Source organism: Silene latifolia, chromosome Y (genome assembly GCF_048544455.1).
Source record: "Silene latifolia isolate original U9 population chromosome Y, ASM4854445v1, whole genome shotgun sequence".
NCBI classification, from domain to species: domain Eukaryota; kingdom Viridiplantae; phylum Streptophyta; class Magnoliopsida; order Caryophyllales; family Caryophyllaceae; genus Silene; species Silene latifolia.
Genome location: NC_133538.1, coordinates 236,589,736 through 236,614,294, shown reverse-complemented (window position 1 = coordinate 236,614,294; position 24,559 = coordinate 236,589,736). Strand labels below are relative to the sequence as shown.

General features: G+C 37.0%; 2 protein-coding genes and 2 long non-coding RNA genes across 4 annotated transcripts; all 4 read right to left on the bottom strand.

Moving 5' to 3' along the window:
* Positions 1-6,434: 6,434 nt before the first annotated feature.
* LOC141633712 (putative pterin-4-alpha-carbinolamine dehydratase, chloroplastic) lies at positions 6,435-7,261 on the bottom strand. The gene has a single exon (XM_074446142.1). It carries the CDS (start codon positions 7,192-7,194, stop codon positions 6,547-6,549), a length of 648 nt encoding a protein of 215 aa, XP_074302243.1. The 5' UTR covers positions 7,195-7,261; the 3' UTR covers positions 6,435-6,546.
* A 981-nt stretch (positions 7,262-8,242) lies between these two features.
* LOC141633711 (small ubiquitin-related modifier 1-like) lies at positions 8,243-11,818 on the bottom strand. The gene is made up of 3 exons (XM_074446140.1): positions 11,488-11,818; positions 8,920-9,069; positions 8,243-8,583 (listed from the first exon to the last, which is right to left on the bottom strand). The coding sequence occupies exons 1-3, from the start codon at positions 11,560-11,562 to the stop codon at positions 8,518-8,520; spliced, it is 291 nt and encodes a 96-aa protein (XP_074302241.1). The 5' UTR covers positions 11,563-11,818; the 3' UTR covers positions 8,243-8,517.
* Positions 11,819-17,282: 5,464 nt separating this feature from the next.
* Positions 17,283-17,948, bottom strand: LOC141633508 (uncharacterized). The gene is made up of 4 exons (XR_012538303.1): positions 17,880-17,948; positions 17,755-17,803; positions 17,435-17,533; positions 17,283-17,348 (listed from the first exon to the last, which is right to left on the bottom strand). It is a non-coding gene; the product is annotated as an uncharacterized LOC141633508 (long non-coding RNA).
* Positions 17,949-18,017: 69 nt separating this feature from the next.
* LOC141630355 (uncharacterized) lies at positions 18,018-18,796 on the bottom strand. The gene is made up of 3 exons (XR_012537475.1): positions 18,729-18,796; positions 18,563-18,643; positions 18,018-18,482 (listed from the first exon to the last, which is right to left on the bottom strand). It is a non-coding gene; the product is annotated as an uncharacterized LOC141630355 (long non-coding RNA).
* Positions 18,797-24,559: the final 5,763 nt, after the last annotated feature.

Sequence of the window (24,559 nt, the reverse complement as noted above, 5' to 3'; positions counted from 1 at the left end):
TTGGTGTAATTCATCCAAAGTCTTCAACTTTGGTATTGTAAGACTCTTTTAATCTCCTCTTATTTATCTAATGATCTTTCCTTATGCTTAATCTTCATGTTGAATGAGTTTATGTTTGGGTTGGCCATCCATGCTTCTTATTTGTTCAACTATTGCAAATTCTAGAGAAATGGTTTAATCTATCTAGGATTGTTTGGAGCAAGCTTGTTGTATGTTGATTTGGTTTAAAGGATTCATGGAATAAGTAGGAAATTTTATGTCTTTTCTCATTTGTATGGTTTAATCTTGTGAGAATTGATCCTAGCTTCTTGTCTTGGCATATCTTTAATGCTCATGCTTAACTTGAATTCATGGTTTAATGAATTGTTGGTTAAACTTGAAGAATATACATAGATGGTTTAATTTGTATATGTTATCATCTTGACTTGAAAGTATTGGGTAGAAATTAAGAGGAGAGTTGTTAAAGAGTTAAACTTTACCATTGTTGGTTACAAAGGAAGAATTGCACCAAGTTTCTTTTAATTATTGAATCATCTTACTCACCAAGTGTTTGTTATATTGTTTCTTAGACAAAGATTGCAAATTTTACCTTGTTTTCATGTCACCAATCAACTCAAAAACCCCCCTTTTCATGTCTCTCTATTGTTTGTCATTGTGAATAACCATTGTTTGTTTATAATCTTGTTTTTAGTAGTTAATAGTTTACATTTCAAGTTTTTAGCTTAAAAGACCTTCTCTTGGGACCGACCCTTACTTGCACTATATTACTTTATCATTTAGGGGCCGTTTGGTTAGAGCTTTTGGAATGGATTGGAATGGATTCAATCCATTCAAGTGTTTGGTTGGAGCATTTTGGAATGGAGTTAGATACTTGATGGATTCTAACTCCATTCCAACCCCTTGGATTCCCATACCCACAACTTCCCCCAAGTTTCTAACTCCATTCCACCTTATATTGTTTTTCTTCTCCATTCCAAGGTTGAACCAAACAACTACAAACAAGTATGGGTATCTAACTCCATACCTCCATGGATTTACACTCCATTCCAATCCATTCCAACACTTTGAACCAAACGACCCCTTAGAGTAGTCTAGAGTATAGTTTGGCTTATAAATTGTTAATTTGGTACGCTAATTCTAGTATTTTACGACACCTAGTTTTCTCCCTACCAGGTTCCTCACTACCTCTTATGTCAATACCAAAGAACAAGTTGCAGATGTGCTCACCAAGTCCTGCACTGTCTCTCAACATCAGCATCTCCTTTCCAAGATGGGAGTTTCGTCAGGCCTCCACTCACATCTTGAGGGGGAGTGTAGAGAAGATAATAATCCATCAAGTACAAATCATGTGCAAGCTAAAAGTATTGATAAAGACCCTACATGAAGCATAGAGCACTATGCAAAATAGGCACACTGTTGACATAAGAATAGAGTCAGCTGTGTGGTTGTTTATCTCGTACAAAAAGTAGTACACTGCTTTGTCTAGCAGTCATTGTCTCATTCTCAACTGTATATGTCCTTGAATTGTACTCGTTCAATATTCATTCAATTCAATACAACAAAATCAACTCAGTACATTGCTCAAATCCTTTTCTATGTCTTCTACTTCCTGCACACTCATTAAACGCAACAGATAGTTCTATCCAATCAGGGATTTTCACTTCCTCTTCCTCTTCCTCCGTGGAAGAAGTCGAAGAAACTTGACTTGGATCAAACGACGATGGAATTGCATTTGTTCCACTCTTTCGTGCGCGCTGTCGTCGATGTTGTGCCATTATGGTACTTGATAACCTTAAGGAGTAACTTCCACCAAACGCCACTGGAAATGCATTTGTTCCACTCTTTTGTGCACGTTGTCTTCGAAGTGGCTCCATTATGGTATTTAATAACCTTAATGGTAATTTAGAACCCAAAAACTCAGAGTTAGAGTGAGCCCAAGTTGGAGGAAGGGTGAGTGGAATGGAGTAAAGCCCAAGTTCTGGACCATGAAACGAAGCAGTATAAGGAAAACTGAGATACATATTTTAATGAATAAGGTCATAAAGATTCATCATCATGTCCTCGAGACAATTACGGTGTAAAAATAAGGGAATTATATTGCAATGTCCATCATTTCAATACCCACCAGAGTAACAAGTGTAAAAACTCGACCAATACGGGTAACGCTCGTATTAGAAGCAAAGTGATGTAAACACAGTAAATCTGAGCTTACAGAGTAAATGCGAAGCCAACGCTCACGGGTCAGCCAGTTGCTTGAAACAAAGTTATGTAAATACAGGAAATTTGAGCAAAGCTTTAACAAGATTGAGAGACGATAACTATGAAGAACCAATCGTAGATACACATGAAATTGAAACAGTTTCACAAACAGTTACTGCAACTTGATAAGGTTTCATAGAGAACAGATGCACAGAAATGCCACCGTTAGTCTGAAAAGCGGGGTAATTTAAGGGTTATTATCCCCCAAATTCAATGGCAAATAGTAATTTAAAGACACATAAGTTTTACTCTATGTATGTTAAAGTTTAAAAGTAACCCACTCGAGTTTAGCATAAAATAATGTATATTAATGAAAAGAACATGAATTAATAGACGACTTACAGACCTTACGTGACAGTATAAGGTAAGAACGAAGCTCTGAACTGGTGGAGAAAACCCGAGAGTGCGAAACTTAAACTGAAATGACAAATGCTGCTGATAACAAGTTTAAACGTACCCCAATCGAGATAACCAGTTTTTGGGTTGATGTATGTTTTTGATGAAATTAGAATAACAAATGCTGCTGAATGCTGATATTTATAGGTAAAGTTGAGGGCAGAAGGGAAGATGGAAGAGAGGTAGTTGGCACATGATGATGGAGAATAGTAGGTTAGACTCAGCTTCTTACATTCAATTGTTTACAGGCTGTGTTATTATGTTTGGTAATCACTAAATAATTTTTGGAATTCTGAACCTCTATTAATCCCAATAAAAATACTAATTGAGCAGTCATACATTCGCCATTGGAAACACATAGGATCGAGCAAAGCTTTCTATATATTTCTCCATTAATCAAAGCTAAAAAAGAAAAACACCAAAAATGTCTTTCTGTTCTCCATACAATTTCTACCAATAACCATAGTTTTAGATACTGGCTACAACAACAATACACATACACGGCCGAGTTATAAAGGTTTTGGAGTTTACAGCGACCGTAAGCAAAATCAAGATTTAATACTATGCCAGTAACCCGGTAATTTAAGCCCAAATCTTTTTCCTAGAAACAGGATCAGATGTCTTAATATCATCAATCTTAGCACCAACAATAAAATCATTAAGGTTTCATTTACGTTCCTGCAAAACTCTTAATTTAACTGCAACGAAGCCTGCTGTTTGCAATAGTGAATAAGTGAGAGTCACAAGTAGACGGCCAAGTATACATTGATGTACAATTATGACAGACGCACTGACCGTGTCATCTCTGTAAGGATGGACGGATGGTGATGGGTCGGTCAGGTTAGGATCTGATGAAGCTTCACCCCCTTAAAAAAAAACATCTCAAAAACCACCTGTTATAATCTCATCAAGATTGGACTTTGTGAAGACACGACGCCAACTCCTAAAATCTGATGCAATGTTAACAATTACTAAGGGTTGCGGCATATATGGACACACCAACTGCTACCATTTCTAAGCCACTCTATCTTCATCTTCAACAAAAATGGCTCATTAATCTTAATCTCTAATTATCCACATTTCCAGAGATCGACACCAGCAAAACAGCTTATCTCTTGAAGGGGAGTGCCATCCATGCTATTCAGAAATATATAGGGAAGAAACCTGGCCAAGAAACCATTATAGTTCCATCCATCAATTTAAAATTGGGATATTCTCTCGTGTACCCCTGAACTTTTTCGTTTTCTATTGTGTACCCCTCGTTTTTCATAAAAAATCTTTGACCGACAATAATTCTCTATTACGAGTTCAGGAAATGGTAATTTTTTTTTTCAAACCAATTATCTCGTCAAGGCCTTAAATTTGAAAAAAAAATTCACCGCTTTTTGAACTCGTAGCCGGAAGTTATGGTTGGTCAAACATTTTTTAACGAATAAACTTTGACCGACCATAATTCCCGACTATGAGTTGAAACGTCGGTGAATTTTTTTCACACGGAAGACCTCTTAAAGACGGTCAATTTGAAAAAAAAGTTTATCGTATTCTGAACTTGTAGCCAAGAGTTATTGACGGTCAAAGTTTTTTTGCATGAAAAGAGGGGTATATCATAGAAAATGAAAAAGTTGAGGGGTACACGAGAGAATATCCCTTTAAAATTAGATAGTAATAAAATTGTTAGAATATGCCTTGAATCTGTTCTGAATTCCGCATCTGATTTAGTTTCCTTATCTGTTTAGGAAACCATTATTTAGTTTCCTTGTCTGTTTAGGAAATTACTATAGGGTTTCATATATCTGTTAGGGTTTCCTAATTCTGTTAAGCAAAGTATCTGTTATGAGAGTACTATATAAACTCTCATAAGCCGTCTATTTTATTCATTCAGAAATCTGTCAAAAATCTGAGTCGTCTGAAATCTGAATACTCTAACGAGTATACTCTGAAATCTGTAACCTTCTGCCGGTGGACGTAGCTAACAAATTGTTACTGTTGTCTTTTTCACGTTCTTTATTTATCTTTCTTACATCCTCATAAGTGGTTAATTTAATAACATCCAAATCGATTGTGCTTGCTGAACCGCACATCCAAAGAAAGGCTTCAAGACATCCAATCAGTCCGCCGCAGAAGAATCAGTGGTGAACTGAACATAACCAAAGAAGTCGCTGAATACGTCAAGGCAAGAAAGACCATCAAGAAAGTAGTCAAAAAGTGCTGAAAAACATCAAAAGTGACAACACCAATGCTTCTGAGTTCTTTATGAATGATGTCGAAGAGATAACTGTGGACATGTTTAAGTCCTTGTTATCTTACATTAGTGGTACAAAGTCACACTCTAAGAAAAGTTGGTCTCTAGTCACCAAATTGATTAACAAGTGTTCCGAAGAAAGAAGAATCAGCGGCACAAACCAGCGAGTTTGATGTCGTTGACGCGACTTTAGAATCTATCGTTTGCCAGAATAAAACAAGAGTTAACATAGACGATATCAGGAACCAAATGGTGAACTTGGAGTCCGAAATCGAACAACTTGACGAAATATTAGAATCTTTATTCAGGCATTTGGTTAAGACTAGATCGACTCTTCTCAATATTCTTAGCAACTAGATCATGATTATACAATTGTACATATAACTTCAAATCTGTGAATCTACCAAACATATGAATACAACCTACTATTCCCTATATTCTGTGTTATTTTTTTGTTATAATTATGCCAGTTAAATTAATTTCATCCATTAAACCACATTTTTACTGTCATTTCAGTTTCAATGACAGATCGTAGCAGAAAAGGCTAATAGTTTCCCATTAATGTGAATAGAATATGGCCCTAAAGTTTTTTTACCCTTCATTCTCAATCCATTTTTAGTGGTGAAAGTGATAATGCAATTTTAACTGATGGTTACGCGTGACGCGTCTAATAATGATACAAACCGTAATAGACGGGACTCCATGTGGGGATACAGATTAGAGAATCAAGCCTCTGGGGCTGTAAAGATTCAGTATGTTCTCAAGAACTAAGGACAAGTTTTGTGTAAAATAAGGGTAACAATATTGCACTGTCTCCTAAAATATCAGTTTCAAATCAATTGATTTGGTACTATCCAAGATCCTCCAGAATGAAATACTAATATTCAGTTAACTGTAATGTGGCCCTCAGACAAAGAAATCAGTCAAGGGATTCATGTAGAAAAACTTAAAAAGATGGTCACCTCAGCTATAACCATTATATAGTAGCAGAACATTAATGTATCATTTTCGTTTGTGAGGTCGTGCAGAACACCAGGAAGATGCAGTAAAAGCCTGCAAGAAAATTATCAGTATTCCAAGCCAATTTGATGCTAATGAGGGAATATCATATGGTGTTGATGATAGTCTTTTTTGGGTTACAGTCAAGAAAACAGCTAGTCGTGAGACTGAAAAGTAAATGCAGCAGAGGGAAAACAGGAATGCATTGACTAAACATTCGCAAGAGAGTTAGCTATTGTTGAGGCAACTCTGGGTTTGCTTGAATCAAACATGGTGGTTTCTCCTGTGACCCTCTATCAGGTTATCTTTTACACCTAACCCTGTTACTGAATGACTCGAAGAGAACAGCGGCATTCATGAACGCATCCAACATCTCAGGTGGTGTATTAAGCATCAGTGATGATAATAGCTCAGTTAGACACAGTTTCTTGCATTCGAGTTGAGTTTCGATTGGTAAATCAGTACATTTTAAATTGAACTTGGAATTCTGAACCCCTATTAATGCCAAAAGAAAATTACTCATTCAAGTATTCAGACATTCACCATCAAAAACACATTGGATACATTAAGCAAAGCTTTCTACATTTCTCCATTAAAGAAAAAGCCAAAATTTTGTTTCTGTTCTTCATACAATTTCTACCAATACACGATTAAGCCCAAACCCTTTTCCTAGGAACGAGATCAGATGTGTTAATATCATCAATCTTAGCAGCAACAATAAAATCATTAATACTCAAGCCGCCAATTTGGGCAGTCCACAATTCTGCTCTAACCTGGTTAGTCTCCTCCAAATGATGCAAAACAGGTGAATGCGCAGCAGTTTGACCCACATTACTTATCCTGTTAATAAGCTCAACACCAGAGTCAAAGTCCTTGACCTTCCACAAACAGTACAACTTGAACACCGTATTTCCATCACTGTCTTTATCCTCGGCAACCCGCCATCCGAGAACCTTATGGACGAGCTGCTTGGCTTCATATTGGGTTAGGGGAGTTGTATCAGAAGAAATAGGAATACAAGAATGTTGTGATAAAGAGAGAACAGAAGCTTGAGGTATAAGTATCTTGTGTTCTGTGCTCATGTTTCCCAACACTTTTTCACCAAACTGGCTCTCTAGCTCAGCTGGAAACGGGTCCCTCGCTCCAAAATCGCCTATAATATCCGGTTTAGAGGCTCGGATTATTGGGAGGCTGCAGGTTCGAGGGTTGCAAGTAACATTTCGGGTTCGGGTTGTCGACGGGCTGGTAGTGAAAGAGGAAGGAGTGTAGCAGAAGGAGCTGATACTGGAGGTAGCCATTGAAAGTATGAGATTGTGGGGTTGAGGATTGGATAATACAAAAGTCAGAAGATTGTCCTAGACTAATAATTTATTTTATAGGGATGTTATATGAGAGAATTACGTGGCTGAGGTGAAGCGTTGTATGCATGGATGAGCCCACATTGAGGTAGTAATTGGTGGTAATGGGTAGCATTCTAGAACCTACTGCGGTACGCCTCAATCTCAATCTCAATCATTTGCTCATCATTATACTCCTCATAAAGAATATAAAACGTAAACAAATGAAACAATATTAATCAAGCTGCTATGTTTCTGCTCTAAGGAAATCAAAGATGGCTAACCAATAACCATCAATGTGAACCAACTAGTCTACACCTCTACCCTTTGTTTCAGGAAGGTCGAAAAGGAGGGTAACTTTCTTTTTGGACAGTAATTTTCATAAAGTGGAAATTAATAAAAACAAAATTCCAACAATTAATAAAAATTGATTTGAAAATCTTTTTTATCAATATTCCTATAGTTAATACTCCCTCCGTCTCAGTCAATTGTATTCATTTTTACCCAAAGACCAATGCAGGTGACACAAACTAATAAAATAAAGGAATAATTACCACTTGCATACACTAGGCACTTGTTCAATACTTTCCCAAAATAAAAATAGATAACAAATAAATGACACACCTCAAAATGAAAATAGATAACAATTCATCGGGGCAGAGGGCATATTTAATAAAATTTCCTTCAACCAAAGAAATTCTCTCCCTCAATCACGATCATTTCTTGCTGCCAAAAAAAATTGAAATTCCAAATTCTACATGTCCTTTAGGTAGAATTGTAGAAAAGTCGCAAAATATAGATGTTAGCCCAAAAAAATCAAATTAGCAAAGTTGAGACTTCAGAAGCCAACTTAGTCTTCCGATATGATCGGGTTAGACAAAAATTGAGTCAATGGCCATGGCCATATGTATATCTACACAATATCAAGCTGAGCAGCAAAGCATTGCTCTATTTCTGTATGTCAAGCTAACTTGGCACGCTAACGTGAATGAATACTTGGACTCAGGGAATTCAATACTTTTTCAATCACATTCTTGGTCGCATAGCATAAAGCACATTAAAAAGTCGTAAGAATATACAAAACACCTTCTTTAAGGAAACGCTCAAACAGACAAATGACATTCCAAATATCAAGATCACAGTCAAGAGGGTTCCAAATTAAGCCTCTAGGCTTATAATGAGCTGGTTGATGTACAATACGATTTTAGAAGTGTTCTTTCACCAAGACAATCATGATAATAACCTACGGTTTTCAGTCCTAGTGAGCCTCATAAATCTCCGGGCTCATAGAGTAGCCCCACCAGTCTGATGCAGCATAGCGTCTATCTCATCACCATCTTCCATTTCCAGCTGCAACAAGTAAGATCAATGACTTGTCACCCAAATATTATACTATCCATACGTGCTCCCATTTTTTTCCCCTAACAGTTTAATGTTTTCATTTTTCAAGAATGTGCTTTGGTGTAGATTTTGACAAAGTAATTTTGAGCAAAAGCTATAAAACTTGTATCATTGTTTTCAAAGAAAAAAAATACTCTTATAAGAGAGTACATTTCATGATAATTAGGGTCTGAGAGAGATTAAAGTTATCTCTCGTAAGTGAGTGTGACATCAAAATTAAAACAGGGCGTATTCTTTAGCGAGTAACACGTTCAACTAAAATGCGGGGGAAGGGAAGAGAAAGACCTCATCAGGAGTCTGATCTGCACGAAGACGACGCCCATCAAACAGGAATGCAATTGAGCTGAAATCCACAGACTGTCGGTCACAATACGCACTCATCAGCTTCTTGAGTTGGGTAGACCTCTTAATACGGAAGAAGACCTCGTTGCCATCCTGAAAACATACACAAAAACATATAACCACATGTTCAACTTATAAGGATATAATAAAGGAAGAACATAGGTAAAGCACCCTAAAAACAGATTCCTAAACATTTATCAAAACATTGCATAACAGAGCTAATTTAGGGGGAAAAAAAGAAAAAAAGAACTACACGAATTAATACAAATTCAACAGAATTTACACTAGTCTTACAGAGAAATAAAACAAGCAGGCCTAAGAGATCATCTTTAGATTCTCTGATGGGTCTTTTCACCCAATCCAGCAGAGAAACAGAAACAAAACCAAAACCATTGAATCTCTTGCAACAAACATGACAAAACCACCAGATATCCAGTCATATTCACTCATAGAGTGTCTTGCAACAAAAACAACAGAGGCCAGTAGACAATTTAGTCTCATAGAAGATAACTACCGATATTCATTCATACAGTGCAAAAACTCATCAGAAACAGCTAGTTTTCCCGTAAAGGCAGTGTAGGTAAGTAAGAGACTTGGCCTAACAAGATATTTAATGTCTAAATGGCAAAAACGGACGACAGCAATAAAATAGAAATCATATATATCCATCGACACTGTTCATAATTGAGGAGAATATGATCTTTAACAATGAATCTGTGCTGATTACAGTTTAAACATATTAAGAGAGCGCTTCACTATACAGTCGACTCATTATGCATACTGTAAAATAGTCATCTATATAAGGCACAGTGGCGTCCAACTTGTTTATGCACTTTATATATTGTTTTTTATACTGTACAACAGGTTCCTTCAAAGGTCAAAACCAACAAGGTGCATCGACATCAGTTTACAGATACGTTACATTTATTTTATTCAAATCAGAAAATTGAATATTCCCAAAAAGTAACAACTAGATATTTAAAGAGAATTGGTTAATAATGAAAAGTACGAGACATACAAAATAGGACGTCAATAAAATGTTCCTCCCAGTTTCAAATTTATGTGAGGAATTGTGAAAAATGTGATAAACAAAACGGAACGGAGGGTAGTATATTAGTATGTTCTTATTTTGGCCTCCACATTTGTTAATGAGAAACCAGCAGCATATCATATCGTTATTTTGAGAAAAAAAATTTGATAATTGAAAAGTGAAAGGCAAGCCTTAATACGCTAACATCGAACACATATCTTATGGTACTAGTAGATACTAGACATGCTTAATTTACGACAACAATCAAAGAAACTTAACAGCCCGTTCCAAATTCTTCTTCTTCAAAGGCAAAAATGGTAGCAAATAACATGAACACGCACGACATCATAGAATACAAAAAGCTGCTGACATCATAGAATTCAAAAAAAAAAAAATATAAGACTATAATCCACCAAAAGAAACAACAGGGATGGTATGAAGTTATAAAAGATAGTACTGAAATAAATGCGGAACCAATATAAAGTGAAAAGACCACTACCTATTAATGTCTATATTTCTTTGGGGATATGATCCATTCTTATTTCCATCGTGAATGGGCACAAAGACTCGTGACTCTTTGGGTTAGAATAATGATGGAATAAAGCAATAAAATTCACTAAATCATTTAAGCTTCTTTCATTGTGAGAGTCATTACGATACAATTATGATCGCAATTTTCATTGGGGATCATCTAGATACTCACAATTTAAAGTTATTAACACAACCTCTCCAAGCTCTTAACACAAAGATAAGGTTGTACATATCTTAACAACCTTACATAGTCAATCGTGGAAGTCCTTTACACACAACCACATCCGTTGAAACAATAACGACGATTTAAAAAAGGATTTACCGCCATGTTCAAATAATATATTTGCATACACTTTCGAAACAAGCCTTTACCCGCATCTTACACGTTAATTAAATGACCAAACAAACAAACCCTAATCAATCTCAAGATTGTATCCATTAGAATCCTTCCAAAATGAGAAACCCTCAGTTGCTCAAACAAACCATGTAACTGAAATTCCGGAACCGTCATCGTTAACCGAATTTCATGCCTTTAACAGCTAAAAATTTACATATGTAAAGGAGAGTATCATTATCAACATGATGTAAACAAAATTCGCGACCTAAATTCAATTTCTCATATATCCTCAACAATCTCTATATTCCTCTTCCATCAAATAAATCAAAATCTTAACACAAATACTTATGTAAGACGGCCTTACACAAGTTTATCATAAAACGGTATTAGTTGCGTAAAACCGCCTTACACAAGACAACCGCCTTAACAATACATTGAAATTTCTAGGGTTTCAGAGTGACACCGCAACAAAACAACCAAATTCCAAAAGAAACACACCAAGACTCCACTACAACAACGAAATAAACCCTAACAATTCTATAGCCAAAAAAAAACCTAAATTGAAAATTAAAATAATACAAAAAAAAACAAATAATTATAATAATAACAATACCTGAACCTTGACTTTGAGATTAATGTGAGCGGACTGATCTCCAGGCTTCTTGTCTTCCTCTTGTGTTCCTGACATTTTTTTTCGTAAACTTGATTATTGGCTTTGGATTTGTCGAAGAGAGAAGGGGGCACACCGTGCTTCCTTTGGTGTTGCTCCGTTCAATACTCGTGTGAGAAGTGTTGTATGTTCTGCGATAACTCTGGCTTCTTAGAGTGATTCGGTCCAAAGGCCCAACAATATTATCCGCACTCACTTCACTGCCTTCAATACTTCCATGTTTTTTACCGACTAGTTGTTGCTCCGCGCCCGGTTAGTTGTTGCTCCGCGCCCGGTCGGTGCCCCAATTTGACTAATTATGTAGGTAACTTCATTAGAAAACATCACAATAGAAATGGATATTGCCTTTCATTTTGCCAAAAAAAATTGCATAGAACACAATAAGTACTATACTTCATACAGGACATGGGCGCAAACAAAGAAATAAATAGTATTGTAAAATACTTATAGGACAACACAGGTTAAAAATAAATCTAAAGTCACGGGCAATAGGACAGTTTTTCCCTTCATCTTCGCCTTTTTTTCTTCTATGCTTTGGGAAAGGAGTCTTCTGAGTAATTGAAAACAAGCTCCTCTCTCTATGCTAATAAAACAAAACCTAATCACACATCAGATAAAGAGTTTCACATGCTAGAACACTACGACAGTATGCTTTGAATCTTACACAGTGCGATGCCTAAGATACTAACAAACTAAAGTATAATAAATATTCCTTAAGACAACTTCAACATTCTTCAAATGATAACTCATCCAACACCACCTTACAGAAATCCCTAGTTAGCCCAAAATTGATGAGATTAAGGTGTGCACAAACCAAGTCCCTCAAAACAATAAATCATCCAACCATACCTTGACACAAGGAAAAACACACCATATCAAAGTTACAGGATCAAAATGTATGGAACACAAATAATAAAAACATGTACTGCTCATTATCTGGAGGGAAAAAAAATTAAATAAACAAAAGAAAGTCGGGCTACCACCTAAAAGGCTCTCGAAGTACAGAGAAGTTGTTTCTATTTACAAAACAGGGAACAATGTTCAAAGGTAAAGCAAGACGTAGTTGCGTCGTCACGATAAAACCCAAAGCACAAAACTCCATCACTAAGAGATTTATTTGTTTGCTTAGAGTTCAGATCAATATTTACATGAAGTCATAACTCACACGAGTCACAACATACGAAACCTACTTTGTTTGGTTCTACTCAATAAAACATAATACTCAAAACCATATGTCCATTAGTCGTACCTCCCTTCGGCTCACGACCCATGTCCCTCATCTCCCATAACCTGTGGTCCCCGCTAATTACCATAACCCTCCACTTGCCTTGAGTGAAAATCGCCTTGTTTCTCCTTTCCCAAATATCCTAACACCCCACCGTGAAGTCCCGACACTCCTTAACCCATGTCCCTCATAGCCTCTTCCACTCTCACCTGCTCAAACTGATCATCGTTTGATCATCTGAAGGCATCTTCAATTTCCATAAAAGAAAAGACCTTCCCTTTTCCTCCTCCCCCTGCTCCTTTCCCTCTCCTCTATCCCTTCCCCTTCCTTCCACTCTTTAAAATATACCCCTTCCATTCCTCTAGAATATCTGCAAGCACCCTATATTGAGGAAAATAATAGCAAAAAATGTGTGTTCTCAAAGATACAAGGACAGTATAGAAAATGAGATGGAATGAACATCTGTCTAGGCTAAAATCCAATATATATATCGTCCCCCGCCACTCATAGTTATCCTATGCCAGGTACAAAAAATTCCAATCATGCCAAAGCTATATGTTGTAAGTAATCTATTTTTTTTCTGTCTAGATATCTAGCATCGTAGATAAACGCACCTTCTACGCCACTTAGATAAATAAGACGTGAATTGTTGCGTGATAAGCGCTGTAACAAAAAAACAAGGAATTCCAAACTATCTTGATAAGTGTGTAAAGATCACTCATCCCATTAGTGTCGGAGCCAAGAATTGAACCGGGGGCGAAAAATCTCATCGAAGAGGAACAGGTAATAGTTTGAGAGAAACTCGAAAAGATAAAAATTGTGACTTTCGGATCTGGTGAGCCTTTAAAAGTTTTTAAAAACTGTACATCTGGAGATTCCTAATATATAAATCGCCAACCACACTATTATTGTCGACCAACTACTGAACTACGTTTAATCCCCGCTCCTTCCAAAACATTTACAGAAATAAATTAATTATTGGTAAATATCTCCAAATCTCGTACAAATTCAACCATAGATTTCAAAATAAAAACACTTAATCAAACATTTATTTTACTCATTACAGTTTGAAAGCATCAAAGATAACTGTCAGTCATATCCCTCATCAGCATCAGTACCACAAAAGTTTGCCAGTAAAATATAAGGTTTTGTTTTTTAGTCGCCTTTCCCTTCCTCCTCACAATCTTAACAATCTGAAAGACCAGTAGTGGACCTAGTGGTGAACTTACCAGAGCCGTTGTACTGCTTAACAAGAAGACGATGTGAACCTTTTCCTTTTCCAAGATAAATTACTTTTTCAAACTGAAATGGAAAAACACACCCTTTAATCAATGAAGAAGCACAACAATTTAAACATTAAAAGGTCACATGCCGGTGAACATCGCATTTACCACAAATCTACAACAAACTCTCAAAAAAATGATTACTAACCATACAAGTAGAAGCCAAGGATTGTTGACAATACCATATCCTAAGACATGCAACAATAGTGTAACAATAGTGTACCTGAGGAGGAGAAAATAGCACACACCCTCAACAAGTCATCGAAAACAGTTTCAATTAAACTATATACTCATGACACAATACCAAACCAAATTTACACCTTGAGCATCAAGGTTATAATGCATTAAAGTTTCAGGTGCAAAGATGGTGTGGATATTTTGATCAACTATTATCATTTATCATGACAATAGCAGCCATCATCCAGTACAAACGAACAGTGCAAGAAAACAAATCCATAAAAGGATACAAAATCAATTATTGAATACTCAGATAGATATACCAATTCTCAATCAATCAAACTCATTAGCCCAAAACTCTAAAAGCGTAAACACAAAGGAGTAGAAAGCTCAATTGGTCGGATTTGAACAAACAAAAAAAGAAGTCATAACCATTTATGTGGGCAAATTTCTGTAATACCTGAAGACTTCAAATCACCACAAAAATCAAACACTCCTAAAATCACAAAATACAGCAAAGACATGATAAAAAAAAATATGGAGTATTAATTAACCTATATTGACATAATTCACGTCAGTTTTGTTGTTATCATGGGGACGAAAAAGGCAAGGTACCCATGGCTTGCAATGGTACGCCCGAAATCATTCCTTGAATTAGCCAATGAACTTGCTCATAAACATCATCGCACATTCCTTAGTCTCCCACATAAAATTGCTCTTAAGTTGGCTTCTACAACAACCACTCTTCTCTCTTCTTTACCTTCATTTTCATCACTGTCCCCCAAGTGGAGGGTATCCCTACGAGCCGAGACCACCTTCGACAAGCCACTTCAAGACCAACCCTTAATGTTATTATCCCTCCTAAAATCTCTAAATATTCACCAAAAAACAAAGACATCACTCAATTGATCATCACAATGCATTCTCATTTCTTAAATCTCTAAATCTCAGCCGCATATACATGTCCTTGTACCCTTATGCTCAATGAAACCTAGATCAGATGCATTCCCTACCTCCCACCCTTTTCCCCTCTTCCCTTCCTTCCCTTACAATCTGAACTAAACCACTATCCATCCCTCCCTGTCAATCTAAACAAACCACTATCGCCCTCCCTCTCAGCCTGGAAAAATAAAAAATCAACAGTCCCTCTCATTCTTTTCCTCCCACCCTCTCCCCTTGTCTCCCTATCTGAACAGAACCACAATCATATGCTTCATCTTACGTATAAGCTAGTATCACACGATTTACATGTACATATACGAGATATGTCATACAACATAATGAAAAATAAATAACTCCTATTACACAAAAACTGTCATGTACATGTGAAGATGGTGAACAGAGAATGAGGAATAAAAGGAAGCATGCTTGACAAGTACATAAACAATTAAAGGAATATGGAGAAGGAGACTTGATTGACTTATTAACAGAATAGGATATGTGTGACAGGCTGCCAGTTTTTCAAACAAAAAGTGCCTTTTCCTTTTATAAAAGAACCATTAAAAGCTTAATGAACCATAGCTTTGATATGGGACTCTGTGAGAGGCCTATTAGGCGGTTAGAAGATAACTTAATGACCACAAATATGTATGGAGAAGGGATGTAATTCAATCACTTAATTTATCTCATCCATTTGTTTATGCACGCCATCTTGGGCCGTTCCAACGATCAGTTACGTCTTGTTTTCAGGTAAGTTATGTGCTATACAAGTAACTCATCACATATGAAGATGATGAACTATCTTGTCACATAATAGATTATATACACAGAGAAGAAAAGGATAAAATAAATCTCAACCAGCTGGTATATAATCTTAATTAACTATGCTCACAACGGTCACAGATATCAGCTTCTATAATTAATTGAGCTTTCCTAGACATGATCTAGCATGTCTTAGCTAATCTAACAATAATGCTCAAGGCTTGATAAAGCTTAGAATCGTAATTAGTTTAGCTAAACGGGTTAAGGGATGTGCTAACTGAGAGCAGCCCAAGGTTTGCCTCGAATCCTACCATTACCAAACCTACAATTGTATCTAAAAACGAACAAAACTAATGAACTCATCAGTGTGAGGTCCTCTTGGTACTTGTTCAAGCAAATAACCTTAAGCAATCAAGCTCACATACAGAGGATCTAAGGTTTCAGCTAGAGACGATTCCCCCCGCCTTAATTAAGTTCGGACACGATTCCGGACAAACGGTTTGCACTCGCCATCTGTGTAACTACAATTTAAACAATAATTATCACTATGTCCAAACCAACATGTTCAATCATGTTTTAAAGGAAGTTGATGCGGAGCATGTAACTGTATATGTATAGTTTAGTAAAACCCAGCTAAAATAGCAGTTAAACCACCGTAAACCACGATAAAATACGATGTCAGGGTAGAAAAAGTTAAAATTACTTATAGTCTCGCAAATCAGCATTGAAGCCTGGAAATAATCCAAAATTATTGTATACATTTGCTAAGAATCTAACACATATCTAACAAGTAATCCAACCTATTGAGCAAGTAAATGGAAAAAAAATAGAATAAAAGAGCTCATGAACAAAACACCGCGGTAACCTCAAATCACAACTCCCACGAATTGTAAAACCATAAAACTCTCAAAATAGACCGAAATAGAAGAGTGTTAAATACTCCACAACAATTGATTGCAAAACGAGAAGCCTAACTAATAAAATCAGGACGTTAAAAGATTAAAGACAACCAGTAATTAGGGTTTTGAAAAGGGAAAAAGAAAAATATGATTAAAGCAACGAGAAAACACATACACATGGCCACACATTTACAATGTGCCTCCAAGTTTGAGGTCATTCGCCATGTGAACTTTGAACATTGAGGTTCACTGCCACGAATCACCTCATAGAGGAAAGTGGGACAGTACCATGGTCAATCACTACCCTTGTGTGCTCTAAACTCCTAGATGCCACATTGATCAGCGCACATGCAACCTCAAGCTGCATAGTGATCGTGAAATGAATTATCTGCTAATAAGTAGCTGATCTAAACCACAATAGAATCACATATTGACATTACAGGAATCGCATACCTGAAGTTGTGGTAGATCATGTCTGTCCAAGCATTCTACAGACCTCATCAATTGTAGGACAACGTCCTAAGCACAGAATCAATCAACTGTGAGAAATATAAGTACTCAAAAGCCACAAAAGTGAGTCGAAAGAATTGTGTGCTCAAATATACCAATAGACAAGAGCTTCCTAAAATGAGTGGTCGACTCCAATTGAAACATCGGATGTCAGTAGATGCTACTCCTTGAACCATGACAAGAATGCTTTCCAACTGTCAAAGAAAGCAGATGATACTACATGAATACAGAAATTGAGAAAAGTAACTCACTCCCACAGTCCACATGTTATAAGTATCTAGCGAGTATCATATCCCCATTTAGCATTCAACTACTCTCATCATCATCATCATCACCAACAATAACAATAAGAGATCTAAGTTAAATGATCCCACAAACCTACTCTCATCATCACCTACTGGAGAAGGCCTCTTACCGGCAACAACCATTCATGCAAGGGGCACGACCGCAGCAAAAGAAATACCCTGACATGGAGCAACTAAAGTCAGTCAAATTTAACATGGCCAGGATCAGCATATACCCACTAAGCAAAGTTGTCACCTAAGTGCTGGCACCACCAAACTGATTATCACCCCTGAACGTGTTGCTACTTAAAAATAGACATCCTCCCTGCAGCGTATTTGGAATGGTAATGTTCATCGGTGTATACGGAATCAAAGACAATGAACATAAGGGTAACGTGAGCAAACGAGTTAGAGTAAGCTGGAATTGGGCATTTGTGTAAGCTTACTGTCTAACCACAGGCCAGCATTGGTACCGCGTATGCGTGTGAAACCACCACAACAAAGGACACCTGTAAGTATAGCAACGCAAACAGATTATTATAGCCCGAGCAAGAAAAACGAGCGCATTTTAGTCTGACTCAACCGGTACCAAGCAACAGTGTATCCCAATCGTTTTCTAAACCTAGTTCAGTGGCAAAAAATAGTATGGTTACCTCTAGGTGCGCCAAGGCCGCACTTGCAACCAGTTGTGAATAGAATCCAAAGAATTGTAGGGCACGTAGTAGACATTAACACTGAAAGAGAACGGTGAAAAATAAAAGTATCGGAATCTGCACTCTGCAACAGCCATCATGATTGCCATTTGCCAACACTAACTCTAGGGCTAAGACGAGACGGGAAACCCCCAACCGTGATTATTCTGCAACAGTAATTAGCTGTAAACGTATATTGAGGAAGTTTAGACAAAGGTAAGGGAAAGCAAACTAAAGGATCGCATACATTAACAACCCAGCACAGACAGCAAGGAGGTCGAATACACCACAGGTCAGTAGGCGCCGAGAGCTTGGACACTACGAGTTCCTGAACGTACAATAGCACAGCTGTAAATGTATTTTGAGGAAGTTGAGTCAAAAGTAATAGGAAAGAAAACTAAAGGATCGCATACATTAACAACCCAACACAGTCAGCCACGGAGACAAATACACCACATGTCAGTAGGCGCCACACCACGAGTACACGAACGTACGATACATGATTAGGACGACCAATGAGCGCAGATTTAAGATAAAATGATCGCATTGCGAACTTAATTGGTCGGCCATAATAGCTTCCCCAAGGCACAACTACCAATGAGTACACAACAATGAAAAAAATGTTCCCCAAGATGCAATCTACATGACCATGTCAGGCAAACCCAGGCCAAAGCACCAAACCAGCCAAGGACAATAAAAAAAAGGTACAGTTATGAACTTATTCAAAACTCGTTCAGTGATACAGTCGAATTATAGGTCGGCCCACTCACCCCCAAAATCACCAGCACAACAGTATCGATCACACATAGCAACACTGCCACTAAAGAAAATGCGGTAAAACACAAAACGGGAGCGCCACAAACCCCAGCACTGATCGTTTTGCTTCCGGCAACAATAAGAACAACTAAAGTAATACCAACAAACATTTTCGTTAACAATAATAACAACAACACTGATAATAATAACCATAAAAATAATAATAAAAATAACAATAATAATAATAATAATAATAATAATAATAATAACAACAACAATTAACAGTAGATGGTCTCTTTAATGTTTAAGAATTACAAAGTTCCTAATCTCTAGTAATAGTAATAACAAAAATAATAATAATAATAATAATAATAATAATAATAATGGAAACGGTGTCAATCACATTCAGCAACCAAACTTCAATCCTAAATCATAAAGAACAATTCCTAATCTTTAGTCCTAATCTTTAGTCAAAACTACGCAGTCGGAACTCAAGTGCACTATCAGCAACAAGTTAACCACTTAACAATAAAGTTATAAGGAGAAAGAAACCAGATTAGTCTGAAAAAAAATCAACAAATAATAGAATTTGAGATTAGAATTAAATACCTAGGTCTTGATTAGAGAACTGGATCGCGGCCGAGAAGTAAGAGACGGATGAAAATGAGGGGAATGGAACAAAAGAAAGCATAGGTAAAGTGTAGCAGGGGTTGAGGATCGAAGAAGATGAAGCTTCAATTGACGCGCGACAGATTGAGAAGAGGGTTGTTGATGGTGAAGCAGTAAAGTAGGTTGAGACTTGAGAGCAACAAGACGAAAATGCGGAATGCAAAACAAAGAATGAAAGATAGGTTAACTTAGAAAGGGAGGGATAAGATTGAAATCGAGATATCAACGGTGGACAATGGGCACGCACTATTCATCGCTACAGTAACACAAGTCCTCTCTTTTTAAAGAGTAAGGATAAGGACTTGCCTCAATGTTAAAACAACTATCCGTCTATAGCTAAAGATGGGTCAAATAGCTTGAAAGTGGTGATATTTTTGGTCATCACCACCCTACTTGTTGCTTGTCCTATTATAAATGTGGTATTGTATTTGACCCGTCTTTAGTTATAGACGGATATATACCATCTATAATGAGATTTTGTGATGTTAAAAAAGTTTACCTTCTTATTCATAAATAAAGTCAGAAGTTTGATTCTCATTGAGTTATAATATAGCTCTATAGAAGTCCGTGCTTTGTCCTAGCCTTGGAATGGGGACTAAGGGCCTACCCTTAAACCTAAACTTTTATTTACCAAAAAAAAGTACTACTTTGATGTTCTTCGTTTTATAAGACTGTCTTATAATAATACCCTCTATTAACCAATAACGATAAAACTTTGTCAATATTATAAAATATTTGGTCGTTACAAACTCACAATATAATCATAAGTTATTTCTAGCGCTTTTTTCTTTTTTTTTTTGGTTTGCAAACATTGTTATATAAGATCATTGTTCATACGGAGTATAAAATTGGTTGAAAATTAGTAGGTAAAAAAAGGAATTAATTTTAATAACGTCAAATTTTGTAATAATGTTATAGTCGCGTACGTATTTAAAAAGGTATTACTCTTTTATATACAGAATACGAAATCTACGATATCTTATATGACATTTTCAAGTTATCCCCCTAGATTTCTCACCCGATTTTATGTAAACTTCCTACACTCTCTTTCACTTCTAATACTAAAAAAATAAAAATAATCAAGTCAGCGTTGGTCGAATTCGTACCGGATCAACTCACTCCTTTCGGATGTTATGTTGGGTTGATAATCGGCTACCTCAAAAGTTACCTACACGGGTAGCACACATGGCTTCGGGGATTCCCAAGGGGTCCCTCTCCGATGGTTTAGTTAGCACAGTACTGGACGTATTACCAGGACCTCGTTTGAGGCTGGGGTTCCGGGGCTCTCTTAGATGCTTGAGTAGTCTTACTTCTAGAGAAATAAAGTTGTTTGATGAAGTGTCTCTTACATGAATCTAGCATGTATCCCCTTTGGAATAGATCCAATGATGATATTTATAGAGGCTCAAATGTACCTTTGTGTATGAGGTGGCAAACACTTGAACCCGTGTGGCCCGCACTTAGTGTACGAATTGAGTCAACTAAGCGTGCCCCACACCACCATAGTTGATACTCAATTTGGTAGGAAAATCAAAGCTATTATGTGACACCCCATACTTCAAGTGCCTTACCAGGACCACTCAGGTATAAGAACGTCACCATCTCGGTTTCCCGAGGCAATGATAATCAAAAGACAATAACGAAACATAATTTAAATAGTAATAAAGTTTAAGTGATTACAATCCAAAACCAACTGATGAAAGTACAATACATGTTCTCCAAAAATCCAAAGGCCTAATAGCTAAACAAAATGTCTGACAACAACGGAAGACTCTTCTAACTGCAAGTGATGACTTATCCCAGCTAGCCCATAAGCACCATATCAAACCTGCTCAACAACTGCTCACCATCCCCGAATGGATCACCACAGTTTTATAAAACAAAGACGGGGTCAGTACTAATCACACAATAATATAATTACAATCAGACAAGAAATCAACACAACTCAATCGTCACATCAACCCGAACTCCATCACCAACTCCTCAATACTGACTACACACTAAAGTGTGTAGCCCTGCCAGAGTATCCATCGCAACAGGTTACTCCTCGCCGCCAGTGGGGGACCGCAGCCGTTCCCACCTAAGCCCCGCTCATCTCCATCGAGCAATAAACCCAAATCCATTAATGTGCACATCCCTTCTGTGGCGGGTTCCACAGAAGGCGAATCATGGGCGTGAAGCCACTCCCGCAAGTGACTCCACTCATCCAGGGACGCACCCCGAAGATCACAGACAGATACTGTGGGAATTATCGGTATACTTCCCTTTAATTATAAGGATTATAACGAAATTATTATAATGAATACGATATCAAAATTGATATTCGCCTAATCAACCTTTGGTCCTTGCAAATTCGGCCTAAGAACAATATCAAAATTGATATTCGCCTAATCGTTGCACCCAAGATGATATGAGAAATGCCCTTTTGATTTTGCTAGAATCGATCCCCAAAAATTTACTAATGAATTTTAGGGTTTTGTTGTGTTTTTTCTTGATGAGAGAAAAGCTAGGTCAAAAATGAATTAGGTTAGAAATGAATCCCCATTTCCCCTTATAATAACCGAAAAATAAGAGAAAGAAAAAGGGGAATATTTCTTTCCCTTTTCTCGGTTTGACCGAGTGGTACCAACAACAAATAAGGAGAAAAACCTCCTTAATTTAAGTTGTTATCAAAAATGTATAATAATGTGTATTATTATAAATTGTCATTTATTTTATTCCGTATTAATAAGTCTACACACAACAGCTTGCAGTCGATATATTAATGTCGGTCTGTAATAATATATAATGACAATATAATATGTACATTAACTATAAATATCGAATATTTATAATTTTCTGATTAAATATAACCGTTTATATTTAATTACGGACTAACATCTTAATTCGTTTAAGCTAGCATTATATACAATAATTAAATATAACTTATTATATTCAATTTACAATTGACAGTTAATTCGTCTCAGCTAATATTATTTAATTGAATTAAATAATCGTCTCATCAACACGTTGACTAACTGTTTAGTCAAATACTTGGACTAACCTTTTAGTCAGGCATCAATGTGATTATATTTTCATACAATCACATCTCTCAAACACATCCTTTAGGTGTGACTTTTAGGGACCAGTTGATCACCGCCATCAGTATGATAATAACGTCAAACTTTCTAGCAAGCCAACCGTTATTAAGTAATCGTTAATCAACTGATAAAATACGAAGTATACCCTTGTGAACCTATAAGAGATTTATAAATATTATCACACTAATTTGTGGAGGACACAAGCTCCAACAGATACAATCAACAACAACAATAATGAGAAAATCCAACAACCGTCACAGTACCAATATTATACTTTAACAACAATCACAATCAACACCAAACCACATTATGTGACTAATACTGAGTAGGGAAACCCTACCTGGAATGCAAACACAAGCAGACGATCTCAACAGCTGTATCAAAACCTCTCCTCTACGAATCCTCCTCCTATCACATGATCACATAATTACTACTAGCACAACTAACCATAAAAACTCCCAATCCCCCAAATTAGGGTTTAAACAAAGTTAATTAAATGCTACAAAATTGGTATGTAGATCTTACCCTTGACGCAAGGATCACAAGGACACAAAGAACGATGAAATCCGACCTCTCAAGTTCCGGGATTTGTCAATAACGCGGATGAAGAGAACAACATAGTTTTAAACCTCCTTTGAGTGAATTAGATTTATGAAAAGTGTTTAGGGAAGAAGACGATATAAAATATATACTAATCCACGTCATTAACAAAACCCGTCAAAATATTACCCGTCAACCGAGCTACTCGATCGAGTAACTAACGTACTCGATCGAGTGCCACTTACTCGATCGAGTGCCAAGGCTACTCGATCGAGTACCCTACAACAGTGCACTCTTGTTTCGTAACTCAAAACACCCTTACTCGACAGAGTAAGGCCCACTCGATAGAGTACCCAGAGACTCATAAAACCGTAGTATTATAGTCTTCCCTCCTTAAAAAGAACTTCGTCCCCGAAGTTCAAACCACAACAAAATAAAAACATACTACCACACTCCCGACACGACAACCAAAACAAAACTCAACACAAAAACTCCGACACATGCTACCAACCCAAACTCAACCCAACACAACTCACTACTAACTATACCAAAAACAACATAAAAAGATGCAAAAACTCTTCGCGATCATCTCCTACCCCCCTAAAAGAAACAAGGTTACGTCCCCGTAACCATACATATCTGATAAAAAAGAAACGGATAGCGCTCTCTCATGGACTCCTCTGCCTCCGATGTAGCCTCCTCAACCTCATGATTAGACCAAAGAATCTTAAGCAAGACCGTCTCACCATTTCTAGTCTTCCTAACCTTCCGGTCAAGAATCTGCTTAGGCACCTCAAGGTAAGACAAGGACTCATCTAGCTCTATGTTCTCTGCCTCTAACACATGTGATGAATCACTCACATACTTTCGCAGCTGAGATACATAAAACACATTATGCACCCTATCCAAAGAAGACGGTAAAGCCAAACGGTAAGCAACCTCTCCAACCCGGTCTAAGATCTCATATGGTCCTATGAACTTCTGACTCACCTTGCCTTTCTTCCCAAATTTCATGACCCCACGCATAGGAGACACTTTCAGAAGAAGCTTTTCCCCAACCTGAAACTCTATATCCCGGCGATGTAGATCTACTTAACTCTTTTGCCTATCCTGAGCAGCTCTCATCCTTTCTCTGATCATCTTAATCTGCTCAACCATCTCATGTACCATCTCTGGTCCTAAAACCACTGCCTCAGCAC